General features: G+C 47.1%; 1 protein-coding gene across 3 annotated transcripts in view; it reads right to left on the reverse strand.

Moving 5' to 3' along the window:
* The window catches only part of Mertk (MER proto-oncogene, tyrosine kinase), a 98,586-nt gene that overhangs the window by 62,314 nt on the left and 23,126 nt on the right, over nucleotides 1-13,146 (reverse strand). For all 3 annotated transcript variants that reach the window (XM_063229982.1, XM_063229980.1, XM_063229979.1), the window contains exons 3-4: nucleotides 4,876-4,976; nucleotides 2,713-2,886 (exon numbers count right to left, since the gene is read on the reverse strand). In XM_063229982.1, the coding sequence (XP_063086052.1) occupies nucleotides 2,713-2,886; nucleotides 4,876-4,976 (275 nt within the window). The remainder of the gene's footprint in view (nucleotides 1-2,712; nucleotides 2,887-4,875; nucleotides 4,977-13,146) is intronic.

The raw sequence follows: 13,146 nt of genomic DNA on the forward strand, positions 1-13,146 counted from the left end.
CGGCAGGGGCACCCTCGCCTGGGCTTGCTCGGATCCCACAGTCACACTTGTACTCGCTTATGCGTTTGTGTAGCTGTGTACGAGCTTATCACCTGTGTAGCTTTGCACCCTCAGCACCACAAAAGAGGTTATTTTTAAAATCATTCTCTTCTTCTGTAAACTGCTCAATTCGTATTTCACATTTTCCTTGTCTATACAGAAAAAAAAAAAATCTTCAAATCCAAGAAATGAAAATGGAAATTGTGAGGAACCCGAAATTCAAATTAGGTGGCCGTTATAAGGGCACAACTGGTTATTTAGAAATGAATCAGGACTCCAGGCTGGGACAAATTATAGTGCTGGGCACTAAGAGAATTAGCAGATCTCCTTGCAAAAGCACATTCCTAATTCTGAGCCCATGTGCACAAGAGGAAAAGCTCTAGAGAACAAAAATGGATGGATTTGTCTCATATTTTTAGTGCTGTGGATGGAACCCAGGGCCTCACGCATGCTAGGCAAGCGTTCTGGGGCTAAGTTACATCCCCAGCCCATTTTATTTTTGAGACTGGTCTTGCTATAGAGCAGGCTGGCCTTGAACTTAGATATCTTCCTGCCTCAGCCTCCCCAGAAGCTGGGGATGACAGGCATGTGCCTCCCTGCCCAGCCACACCCTATACCGTGATGGATGTCATGGTTAATGGGTGGCTACAGTCACTGCTGGCTCCGGAGGTGCTATTGGTTAGCACTCAGGTACGTACACAGTCATCTCCGCTCACTAAGTTGTACACTTATGTCCTATACATTTAATTGTACATCAGTTTTTACCGTGATGACAAATGTCTTGAGGGGATTTCAGAGCAATCATCTACAGAGGGTGGAGAGGATCACTTTAAATTAATGTGAACACGGAAATTCAACTCCTTGGAGTAACTCAAAGAAAACCCAAATGAAGACAGAGAAAGTCACAGCATTGCTTCTACAGTCAGGGGCTAGACATGTGACTCAGAGATGGACCCCAGGGGCTAACGTTCACCTGCTGATGCACCCACAACATAGGCATCCTCTGAGCACCTCCTTGAGCCCCGGAGTGCAGAGGGGAACAGGTGAGACAAAGTCCTTGTTCTCTCTAAGAAACCAGCCAAAGAACAGCAAGGTGACCATCGGGCATGACAAATGCAATGGAGGAGAACACAAGAATGCATCTCTAGGAGCCAATAAAGGCCTGCAGAGGGCCTGAAATGTTAGGTGCCAGCAGGGAGGATCTCTTTCAAGAGGCAATGCGGGAGCTATGTTGCAGAATGAAGGACAGAAGACTAGAGGCAGGTAGAAGAGGCAGTGCAAAAGTCTTGAGACAGGGGGGTGACCTGTCTGAAGAAATGATAGCAAATCTGCATGGCTAGTGCTTACTGAAAATAAGGAGTGGCTGGGGTTGGGTTGGAGAGCTGGGCAGGGGCCAAAGGACGGAGGGAGGACTCTGGGAGACAGACTAAGACACTGGGAGCCACCGAAGGGTTTTCAGCAGCCAGCTGACATGGTCTGCGCCGAGCAGGGTGGATGGGAGTGGGTGGATGGCAGCAGAGAGGCCACTGAGGAAGTGACTACCATGCTGGCGTTGGCGGGAGCTGGCGGAGACATGGACCACAGTGTCCTGGGTCGAGGTGGAGAAAGGCAGAGTTCAGCTGGATTCTAGAAGTAGAACTCACAGAACTGCTGATGTGAGGATGGGAGACCTGCTGATGCGGTGGAGATGAGAAGTGAGGAAAGGGGAGGGTGGGCAGACGGAGACGCTCCTTAGGATGGAGGGGAATTCTGGGGCGGAACCAGGCAGTGGGGAACCCGAGAGTTGCACGTAAGGTGCCTGTGTACTCTGCAAGTGGAACTGCCAAGTGAGGTGGCCAGACGGAAACTGGGGCTCAGAAGGGGTGTCAAGGTACGGGGAGATACAAAGTACAAGGTCACCATCCCACAGACGGTCCAGGAACCCCAGCGGGGTGCAGAGAATCAGGGCTGGGGCTGCCCACAGCACCGGCACCAGAAGCCTGCACTGGCCAGGGAAGCACAATGAGGAGGGAGGAGAGCCAGGTCCACCACTGCGTTCTTGGGCCCCAGCCAGCCCAGGCCCTCAGCAGACCCTGCCCTCCTGAGTGCCCCGAGGAAGGAGGGACTGAGCAAGGCCACCTCACCACTGGATGTTGCTGGGAGAGGCAAGGAGAGAGCGCCAAGGAGCCCCCAGCTGCAGCCATCGGAAACCTTGATCAGCAGTGTTGTTGACAAGAGCTTTGTCATGACTGTGGGAACAGAGCCAGGGCTCTCACATTTGGATAGAAACCAAGATGACCATGGAATTCAGCTCAGCCCCAGTCCCACAGTGACTCACCAACTTCCTGCTGCAGCACCCAGACCAAGCCACTCTCACTGTCCCACACACCCAAGACCTCTACCTTGGTGGCTCTCTAAGTGCGAGACCCCCGCCAGGACAGGTGCTGCCTCCACAGATGTGAGCACGCTTCCTGGGGCAGGGGATTTGGCCTCGTGACCAACTTACCCCTCCCCCTGGCCTGGGAAGCCTCACAGCTGGGATCCCTACCTGCCGCCCACCCGCCTGGTCCTAGCTGTGCATACATCCTCTCCACTGCCCGCTGCTGAGGGGTGCAGCGGTCACCAGACTTCTCATCCCTTCTACAGTCAGAGAAAATGAAATCAGTGCACCAACAAGCCCACGCCTGGACTTACCCCGGACAGTTAGAACAGAGGGAGATGTTTCAGCCCGCTCGTTAATGCGGCTGCTGTTTCGAACCCAGAAAATGTTGACCGGCTCAGGGGGCCCCACAGCATGGCAGGTGAGGTTGAAGGCTGTGTTTCTGGTGACATTGAGGCTCTCGGGCTGCTTAGTGAAGTAGGGAAGTCCTGCAGGGAGAAAGTCAGAGGAAGGCCGGTCAGACCACCCCAGAGGCAGAGCCCCTGGGGGAGCGACAGTGACTGCCAAGAGGTTGACAAGGTTTCTTCACACACTAATTCAGGTCTGCATTGCCAGGTCCGCCCTCTGACCTCCAGAGACTCATTCCTACCTGTCACCTCTGGTCGCTTTAGGACATCTTCCCAGAGAGGCTATAAAATCTGACCCAGAACTGGTTTGCCCAGAAGGATCTACAGATTTACCATAGATATTCTCTCTGTCTCTGCCTCTGCCTCTTTCTCTCTCTCTCTCTCTCTCTCTCTCTCTCTCTCTGTCTCTGTCTCTCTTTGCCTCTGTCTCTGCCCCCCCCCCCGTTTGTCTCTGTCTCAGCCTCTCTCTCTCTCTCTCTCCAGTGCTGAGGATCCAATCCATTACCCCTGCTAGGTCAGCATTCTGCTACTGAGCTACAACCCTGACTGCACGCACAGTTCTTACCTCAGATGTTGCACAATAGCACGGGACTGGCTGGCAGGTTGCCAGAATTGCTCACCAAAACAAATACAGAGTCAAAATAAAGCTATGTCTTGGATCTGCCTGAGCTATGCAGACAGTACAGTGTGTGTGTGTGTGTGTGTGTGTGTGTGTGTGTGAGAGAGAGAGAGAGAGAGAGAGAGAGAGAGAGAGAGAGAGATTTTCCAATGAGTGAATATGGATTTTCAAATCTATACATCTGGGCTGGGCTGTAACTCAGGTGGCAGAGCACGTGTTTTGCATGTGTGAGGTCCTGGATTTAATCCTCAGCCTGCATACACACGTGTGCATGTGCACACAGGCAAAATCCAGACATTAGAGTAAGGGTTGGACATTTTTCGAAGCACATGCTCATGAAAACAGAATAGACACAGTTCCACAGCACAGTCCTAAAATCTACTATCATTTCAAAATAAGGGCTATCAGGAAGCTTGGGAAAATCTCAGAGAAAGCCAGTGCATTTGTCCAAAAAGAATTTTTTAATTTTCTTGTGAGTCGGAGTCCTGCTATGTAGTTCAGGCTGGCCTCAAACTTATGACAACTCTCCTGCCTCAGCCTCACATGTGCTGGGACTATAGATGTGCACCACCACACTCAACTTTTATTCAGAATTTTACCAGGTCAAGATGACTGTCACCAGGCACTCAAACTGTGTTCTTTGGAGCTCAGAACTCTAAGATCTGGTTCTAGCAAGAATGACATAGGAAATACATGAAATAGGATTCTTTGCTTTCCAATTTCAATGTTTTTCTATTTGTATTTAACATGTTCCTGCCCTGGGCATCATTCTGAGATTTGGACAAATAAAATGCCCTATAAGCATTTTCTCCAGATGAACAGCAAATGCAGGAGACTCCTTCTCTCTGTCCAGCCTGGGATGGAAAGGTCAGGAAAGGACCTCTAAGGGGACTCCTCATGTCTTTCTCTCTCTGCCTCTCACACCCCTCCCTCCGTCCCCTCTTGCTGGCCTCCTGCCATTAGTGAGTCTCAAGTTTAGGTCACAAAAGAATGCAGTGGAGAAGCCCTTTAGTGGGAGATGCTTCTGCTTGAAAGTTAATCACCTGTTCTAAACCTTGCGATGAGGAGGCTCTGGAGAAAGCATAAGATAGGGGCCCGATCGATGGCCTTGCTGCTGGGGTGCCTGAGAGGACAGCAAGGCAGAGACCCCCCTCAGGGCAGTCTCCCAGGGAAGGGGAGCAACCACTGGGCAGCACCAAGGCTGTTTCCTCCATGTGGCCCGCACTGACAGGGTGCGCGGCTGTACGCCAAGAATGCAAACCTAGGCCCAGGGTACCAAAGTTTAGAAAGAAGATTGTCTTGTAAGATTTCAGTGCTGATGGATTGAAAGGTTTGCATGCAGAGTTACAAACAGGATAAATTCTAGATATTATGCACAAAACACTGAACACAAGTTCAAGGACAGCTCCCAGGCAACGGATGCAACGGGACACTCCAGGCTCCAGACTTACCTTGTACCTCGATGTTGATGGGGTCAGACACAATCTCGATATTGTTCACTTTCATCTTACAGATGTACGATCCATTGTCTGAGCGCTGCACGCTGGTTATGCTTCAAAGAAGAACACAGAGATATTTACAGTGACTATCCACTGAGTCCCTGACACAGGAAGAGAAAGTTCTCCCAACTTCGTTGTCATGTGCTATGATGGTTAAAATTATATGTCAGCTAGTGCAGCCGTGGTAGACAGTTGTTCAGTCAAACACCAGTCCAGATGTTGCTGTGAAGGTATTTTTCAGATGTCACTGGCTTGCATACCAGCAGCCTTTGAGTGAAGAAATTATTATTCACAACATGAACGAATGGGGGTCTGATCTACTCAGTGGAAGGCCTCACTAGGAAAGACTGGCATCTTCCAGAAAGCGGAACTTTTACCTTCGAACGGACTCAGGACCAGACGCTGCACCAGCTCTTCCCTGTGCCTCCTCCATCACCCTGCTGACCTCAGATCTGCCATCCCCACTACAGGGTGAGCAAATTCCTTAGTGGGGTGCCAAGCACAGCTCTCTCTCTCTCTCTCTCTCTCTCTCTCTCTCTCTCTCTCTCTCTTTCTCTCTCTCTTTCTCTCTCTCTCTCTCTCTCTCTCTCTCTCTCTCTCTCTCTCACACACACACACACACACACACACACACACACACACCCTACTGGTTCCATTTATCCGATGAACCCTGCTTGTCACATGTGCTATCTATCACCTGTTGTGATTTCTAGGATCAACTGTACATGAAGAATTTGCTACCAGCCCCTCAAGGCATTTTGGAAATTTGGGGACCATCGGTGGTAGTCACAATGACTAAAGTCTCAGAGTTCATCGACAGTTGCTCCATACCCTAAATAACCGCCTGAGACTAGAACCCATTTTGCATACACACACATTATCTGGCACGTTTTAATATTCACCTAGGTTCCCAGGACAGCAAGTGCCCTGACACTGGACGGCAGCCACTCCCTTGTCCTGCATGGAGGTTTCTGATGCCTCTGTCGTCATTGTAGGTCAGTCACTGACAGCACCCCTGCATTTGCTACTGTCCTGTGTCACCAAGTACAAGTCCATGGCTACGTCTTTATCTGTCTTGGATGTCGATAGCCTGGCACTCCCAAGCTGAAGGCTCCATGTATTACAGGCTTCCTTTATCTTTTTGATTTTTCTCTGGGAACATTATCTGTTAAGAAATACAGGCTCTGGTATAAAAGGCACCCTGCTTTCCATCTTTGTAACGTGTTTATAGGCAGCATGTTACATAATATATGTAGAAGCTGCACTGGGGCAAGGTGGGAAGGGAAGCGGGAATGAGGGAGGCTTTGAGATACTCTCGGGTCTTCGAGGGAGGATGCCCTTGTAGACTTAAAGGTGCCACTCACGAGACAACGTGAAGAGAACCGAGACACAGAGGAAAAAGAAAGAGGGAAAAGTGGTCCTTCCTAGGACTTGCTTCCCTAACACATCTGAGTACCATCCTTTCCTGCGGGCAGGGCCCAGGCTTTGACAACAGAAACTAGGTGATCAGACAGCTGAGCCTTTGACAGATGGCTTTGGCTGAAGGCCTGGGGCACCCTAGGAGAGAAGGTTTGCAGTCAGGGAGACAGGGCCCAGAGGGAAGGGGAAAGCCGCAGAGAGACACAGGGCATGGCTCCAGGAAGGGCACCAGCAGAGCTCTAGAACACCTGAGAAGCAAACAGGCGCAAGTAAGAGTTTGTTGCATGCGTGCCCTGTAGAAATGAGATGGCACACGATGAGCTACCTTAAGGGGTAGCTTAAACCAACCAGCAAGGGAAATCCAGCCCGTGACAGGAAACACAAAGGGAACACGATGCCAACATTGCCATTCCTCACACACTCCAGGGAGAACTCGGCAGTCTGCATGCGGCTGGGTACCTGTCTTAATTAGCAGGCCCAGGCCCATCGCCCCCTGGTACTATCAAGACTTTTGGGACGGGGGACAGAGGAGTGGCTGGGCCTGTCCCACGTTGTGGTTTGGGAGCGGAGACCAAGGAGTGGCTGTCCCCACCATCTCCCTTCCCTATTGAGTCAGGAGACCCAGTCTCCACAGAGGGCCAACTGGATAGGCCCTGAGTTCAAAATAGTAAACTTTGGTGACTAAGAAGTTCCAGAAAAAGCATGGGAAAGGAGAGGAAAGGATAACTCATGAAATTACCCCAGAACTACAGAAGTGGATCTTTCTCTCACCAGGGCCTGGGTGGGCTGAAGAGTCAGGTGGTGAGGAACCCACTATGGAAGTTCAGCTCTGAGGTAAAGCAAACATCACCCCAAAGCCTCGGGAGAGAAATGCAGGCCATTGATAACTGAATTGGGCCCACATCCTACTTCTCAAGAGCCACTCTGGGAGCTCAAAGGAAATCTATCAATGACCTCACAGTTACAAAGGAAATTATTTTTCTTTTTGAATCTGTATCCAGTCAAACCAGCTCAGGGTGGGGGAAAGAAACTTTTCAGACACAAACATCCCAGGAAGTGAGTAAAGGAAGGGTTCTGAGCCAGAGTAAGGGAGGAAGAGCCAAGAAAGAGGGAACCAGGGTTCCAAGAAAGAGGGAGAACCAGGCTTTGAGAAATAGGACCTGATTGCAGGAGGGGAAGGGGTCCCTGAAATGACAGCAAAATGACACAGAACAACTCAGGTGGGCCCAGATCCGGACAGCAACGTGTACAGACTGAGGCTTGAGGAGCAGGGGGCCAGGACAAGTATCTCCCAGGGGAGGAAAATGAATCACTGTGAAAGCCGGAGATGCATACAGTGACACCATGTTTCCCTTCAGAATTCAAGGAAGAATGAGTGATCGATTCTTAGAAAACTGAGCACACTAACCAGGGGCCAAGGATATGGCTCAGCGGTACAATGCCTGCCAGACAAGCGCAAGGTTCTGAGTTCAATTTCTGACGCGTGCGTGCGCACACACACACACACACACACCTGCAAGGAAACTCTGGGAAATCAAAAGGCTACTCAAGAAGTAAAATATAATTTACTATAATGTATGATTCAGCTGAAAACAGAATTACCATGGCCACAAACATATACAAAGTGAACCCTGGTTTAACCATGGCTGTGGGTAACGCTCCACTAGATGAACACATGGTACTGGGAACACAGACACATCCACAAGACTGCATGGGGACTGAACGTCTCTGGAATGACACTGAAGAGCGGGGTCACCTCAGCTCCCCAGCTAGAGAGGCCATGGCTGGCATGGAGGGGGTGTATTTAAACAGTTGGAGTATTTTACCTGTGTGTGTGATGCTTTAAAAAATGGTAGGAAACTTGGGCTATGGACCAGTGGCAGAGTGCTCGCCCAGCCTGTCGGAGGCTCTGGGTTCCATCCCCAGCAGTGCACCAAAAAAAAAAAAAGAGGCATAAAAAACCTCTCCAAATTTTGGCGACACACAGACATCTGGACCAAGGAGGTTGAAAAAGATGATACAAACGCATTCTCGATGTCTAGACAGGAACCACCTGGCCGGCCACAGCCACAGTGCTGGCAGCTCAAGAAGCCAGCCGCAGCTGGGTCAGCCCCAGGACATTCCGTAGACCTGCAGTGCCACCTCTTCGGTCCCTCAGTCCCTCAGTCTTGCCCAACAGGGCTGGCTGCTCAGAAATGGCGCGAGGAACAGATACTGCGTTTATGAAGTACTTAGAGCAGTCACACTCACAGAGACAGGCAGGGGGACACCGCCAGTGACCAGGGGCTGGGGTGTCCTGGTGTTTCGTGCTTTGTGGGACTGAATGTTAATTCAGCAAGACAATAAACTGGAGAGGGGTGGCAGTGATCATGCATGCCCAGTGCCACCAAACTGTACACTATCAAATTTTATGTTCCGAATGGTTACTACAACAAAAAAATTAGACCCATTGATGAGTTTCCCAGTTTCACCTGGCATGGTTCAAATGCTGCTGCTGGGGTATGATGGATAATCCAGGTGCAAGTGACTTCCAGACGGAAAAGAAGCCTCATAATCAACTCTGCAGTTAATACGAACTCTGCTCACTGGTGGTTTAGCTAGAGCAATTATGGCCTTAGCCAGGCATGGCAGCACCAGCTCTGTAATCCCAGCACTCTGGGAGGTGAAGGGAGAAAGATCACAAGTTTGGGCACAGTTTGGGTAACTCAGTGATTTAGCAAGACCTTATCTCAAAATACAAAATGGGTCGAGGATGTAGCCAATGTGATCCTTGGACTCAGTCTCCAAGTACTGGCCAGCCTCGGGGGAGGCACAGTTCTGATTTTCTAGATTTCTGCTAATTGTTTACCTAGGATTCCACTTTCATGGCCTCCAAAAGCAGTGAGATAAAGAGCTGACAGCTTTGCCAAGAAAGGCAAAGTTTAGGTAAACATTTAACCCTGAAAGGCGGGGGCTGAAAACACAGCATCTCTTGGAGACAGGAGACTGCTTGGGGACAGGAAGCCTTGGAGGGCACAAGGTTTGGGGTGATCTGAACTATCTGCTTAACATCTTTACAAAGAAAATTTCCAAGAAAGTAAAAATCCTTCCAGCTTCAGCCCCTGGGAACTATACTGGAATCTTGAGGAGTCCTGGAGTTCTTAGACTAAACAAAAAACCAACAATAAACATTTTCCCTTCACCACAAATCTCCCAATAATTACACCTGCTGCCTTCCAGGAGTCTCGGTTTTTGCTTGGGCTTTAAAGTCAGTCTCCCTAGTCCTCTAGTCTGATGACTACTGTCACTCTGGTATGTGTCACCTGACAAAGGACACTTTTGTCTAAGCCAGAGGGCTTTAGACATGCTACGTCAGACATTACAGCTAATAGTAGCCACACACTTTCTCCCTCCTAGGGGACTCCAGGGAAAGATCTCAACCAAGCAGGGTCCTGGAGCCTGGACAAATGGGGCACTACAGTTACAAGCTGATACTGGATGCAGAGGAGGCGGTTACTGGCTACAGCCCCCAAAGGAGGCTGGGCCAGTGACTCAAGTCCTGCAAAGGAAGCTTGGTAAATGCTCTCGGAGGGCTGCGGCCAGAGTCCATACAACCAAGCCTAGGCCAGGAGGAAGGACCATCCTGTGGGCTTTCAGTATTTCTCATGCATGCTCCAATCTACTAGCAGACATTGAGTGTTTTCCACACTTATCAATAAAAAATGGCTATCAGCAATACCAGGCGCCCAGTGTAACAGGAAACAAAACCAAACATGAATTACTGGCCTAGAGTAGACCCAAAATGAGCAATACCACATCATGTATTTTTTTCCTGTGTATACACCCCCAACCTTGGCATTTTGCAAATACTTTTTAGCCATGCATGGTGGTACAGGTCTATAATTCCAGCACTTAGAAGGCAGAGGCAGGAGGATCACCATGAGCTCAAGGCCAGCCTGAATCACAATATGAGACTGTCTCAAAAGCAAAAAAAAAAAAGAAACTACTTCTTTGTTCTTAAGGTACAAATGTTAATATTTGTTTAACATGAAAGATTGACCATGGTAAATGAAAAATATAAATATCCTGATAACCACAAATATTACAAAATTCCAAGAAAATGACATAAGGATTTTATTAACTGCTTACCACACCTCTTATAATTTTTTTTCCTAGAGTTTTAGTTGTAAGCTCTTCTTTAAGAAAAGAAACTACTTTTTAATGGTCTCCTTTTATAATTTTAATTGCAGTCTTTTAATTTGCTTCTGTTTTATAATAGCAGAATACCATGGTGCATAGTACAACCATATAAGTATTTTGAAGACTTTTAATATAGTGTGAATGAAACATATATAATCATCTATGTAATAAAATACTAATTTCTTTCAAGAATATTAAATTCACATATGCCTGAAAACTTCTGCTTAGTGTGGTGGAATTATGTGCCACTATTTCCCCCACTGTACACATTATTATTTTAAAAACTTAAAAATGCATACACACACAAGTTAAGCTATTTAAAAATATTTTGAGAGGGAGACAGAGAAAATAAAAAGAATTAAGACATGGTGTGTACATATACCAACTCTCCATGAAGAATGTAATGATTATGTACTTCAAACATGTACTAATAAAAGTAAAAATGTAAGAAATAAATATCTTTCAGAAGCCTTTTTACACATGATGGTAAATCTCCTTCAATCTTTCCCAAGGATGTGGCATTCGTATTTAGCTACCTGTGAACTATTATTTCCAGCCCACCTGCCATTATAATTAACTTAGGTTGGATTGCAAGATGCAGTCACTCTAGGCTGGGGATTTAGCTCAGCAGTATAAGCACCTGCCTTGCAAGTGAAAGGTCATGAATTCAATCTGTGGTACAAAAAAAAAAAAAAAAAAAGAAAGAAAGAAAGAAAAGAAGGTGCAGTCACTCTGTAGTACCAGCAGGGTCGCTTGTTCTGGTCCTGATGCAGGATTCTCCACCCTTAAAATGATGCTTTAAGGCCAGATCTGAGCACTGAAGGAAATAATAGCTCAGCATATGGTGATAACACAACGTGGGCCCTTCTGCCCTCAATGTTTGGGTCTGCCCTTCCCCTCCATGCCTTGTAACCACAAGCGGATAGACAGGGACCGTGTCAGCCTTTCTTGTCTCAATATCCAGACATTGCATCAGTTACCTGTGCATCCAACAGATGTAAAAAAGAAAGCAAACCACTTTCACAGGTTGGGGAGACCATTTGGGGACTGGTGTACTGCTGCCTATGTGTTGGGATTTAGGAAGAATAAAAGTCTCTACTCCTCGGTGTCTAAAGTGATGTCACCAGTAATAGTTTCAGATCTCCTTAGTGTAAATGACTTTATCATAGTCATTTCTTCCTTTTGGAGGGAGACAGCAACCTGACAGGACAGGGCTACCTTGAGAAAAGGCCATGGAAGCAATGGTAGGAGAAAAGACCAACAGAAACCAAAGTTCTGGTGTGTTAAACCGCATCATCAGCTGGGACAGTTAAATATAGATGGGCCTCAACTTACTATGGTACGACTTAACAGTGCTTTGACTTTAGAACAATGTGAAAGCAATTCTCATCCAGTAGAGACCATGCTTCAAAATTTGAATATTGGCTCTTTATCCCAGGCTAGTGATTTGTGGCACAATTTCCTCTTATAATGTCAGAGAGTGGTCCCAGCCTCAGCCCTTGGTCAGCCCTGTGACTGTGTTGTGTTACTAAGCTAGGAAGGGGTTTTTTTTTAGATGTATTCAGAACACTTTTTTCTTTTCAAATCTATTTTATTTTAAAGCAAAAAAATTCATAACAATAATTAGGGGGTAACAGTGGTATATACATTGCATATTGTATATGTATGTATTTGTATACATATATTATATATATGCATATATTGTTTCATTCAGCTTCTCACAATAGTGAGACAGTACAATGTTTACACATGCATGCATGATTTATTTCACTTATGAGTATGGTCTTAAGTTGCATCCATTTGCCTATAAAAAATCTCCAGTTTATCCTTCTTTATGGCTGGGGTGCACTTCATTGTACAAAAATACATCTCTTTTTTTTTTTCTTTTTCCTTTTTATTGGTACTGGGGATCGAACTCACGACTGCCTGCTTGCAAGGCAGGCGCTTATGCTGCTGAGCTAAATGCCCAGCCCAAAATACCACATTTTTTTAATCCATTCCTCAGTCAATAGGCATTGAGATTGTTTCCAAGATCTGGCTATTACAAATTGTGCTGCTATAAACATGGGTGCGCATATATCGCTGTGGTATGATGCTTTTAATTCTTCTGGGAAGATATCCAGATGGGGCATAGCTGGGTCAAATGGGACCTCCAACTCTAGTTTTTGAGGAATCTCCACACTGATTTCCACAGTGGTTGCACCAGTCCCACCAACAGTCAGAACACTTTTTTTGGGGGGGTACTGGGGATCGAACCCACAACTTACCAGCACTTACCAGGCAGGTGCTTATGCTGCTGAGCTAGATCCCTGGCCCCAGTCAGAACACTTTTGACTCAGGAGATTTTCAACTTGTGATGGATTTATGGGATGCAGTCCTATCCTAAGACAAGTGTGTGAGCATCCACAGTACTGCCAGCCTCTAGAATCTCACAATTGCTCCATATTTAAAGGGCAAGCACAGGTACAAACTGTGGGCTCCTCAATTTGGAGACCTCATCATTTTCAAAATTCCTATAAATTCTGTCCATACTTAATGAGAATTGCTGTATATGATATTAATACCATATAGAAAGATCGTCTTGCTACTAACTTCAAAAACTATATATTTTTCTGTAGACTCCCC

This window comes from Cavia porcellus, unplaced genomic scaffold (assembly GCF_034190915.1).
Source record: "Cavia porcellus strain 051 isolate PalLab524CR breed Dunkin Hartley unplaced genomic scaffold, mCavPor4.1 scaffold_18, whole genome shotgun sequence".
Taxonomy (NCBI): domain Eukaryota; kingdom Metazoa; phylum Chordata; class Mammalia; order Rodentia; family Caviidae; genus Cavia; species Cavia porcellus.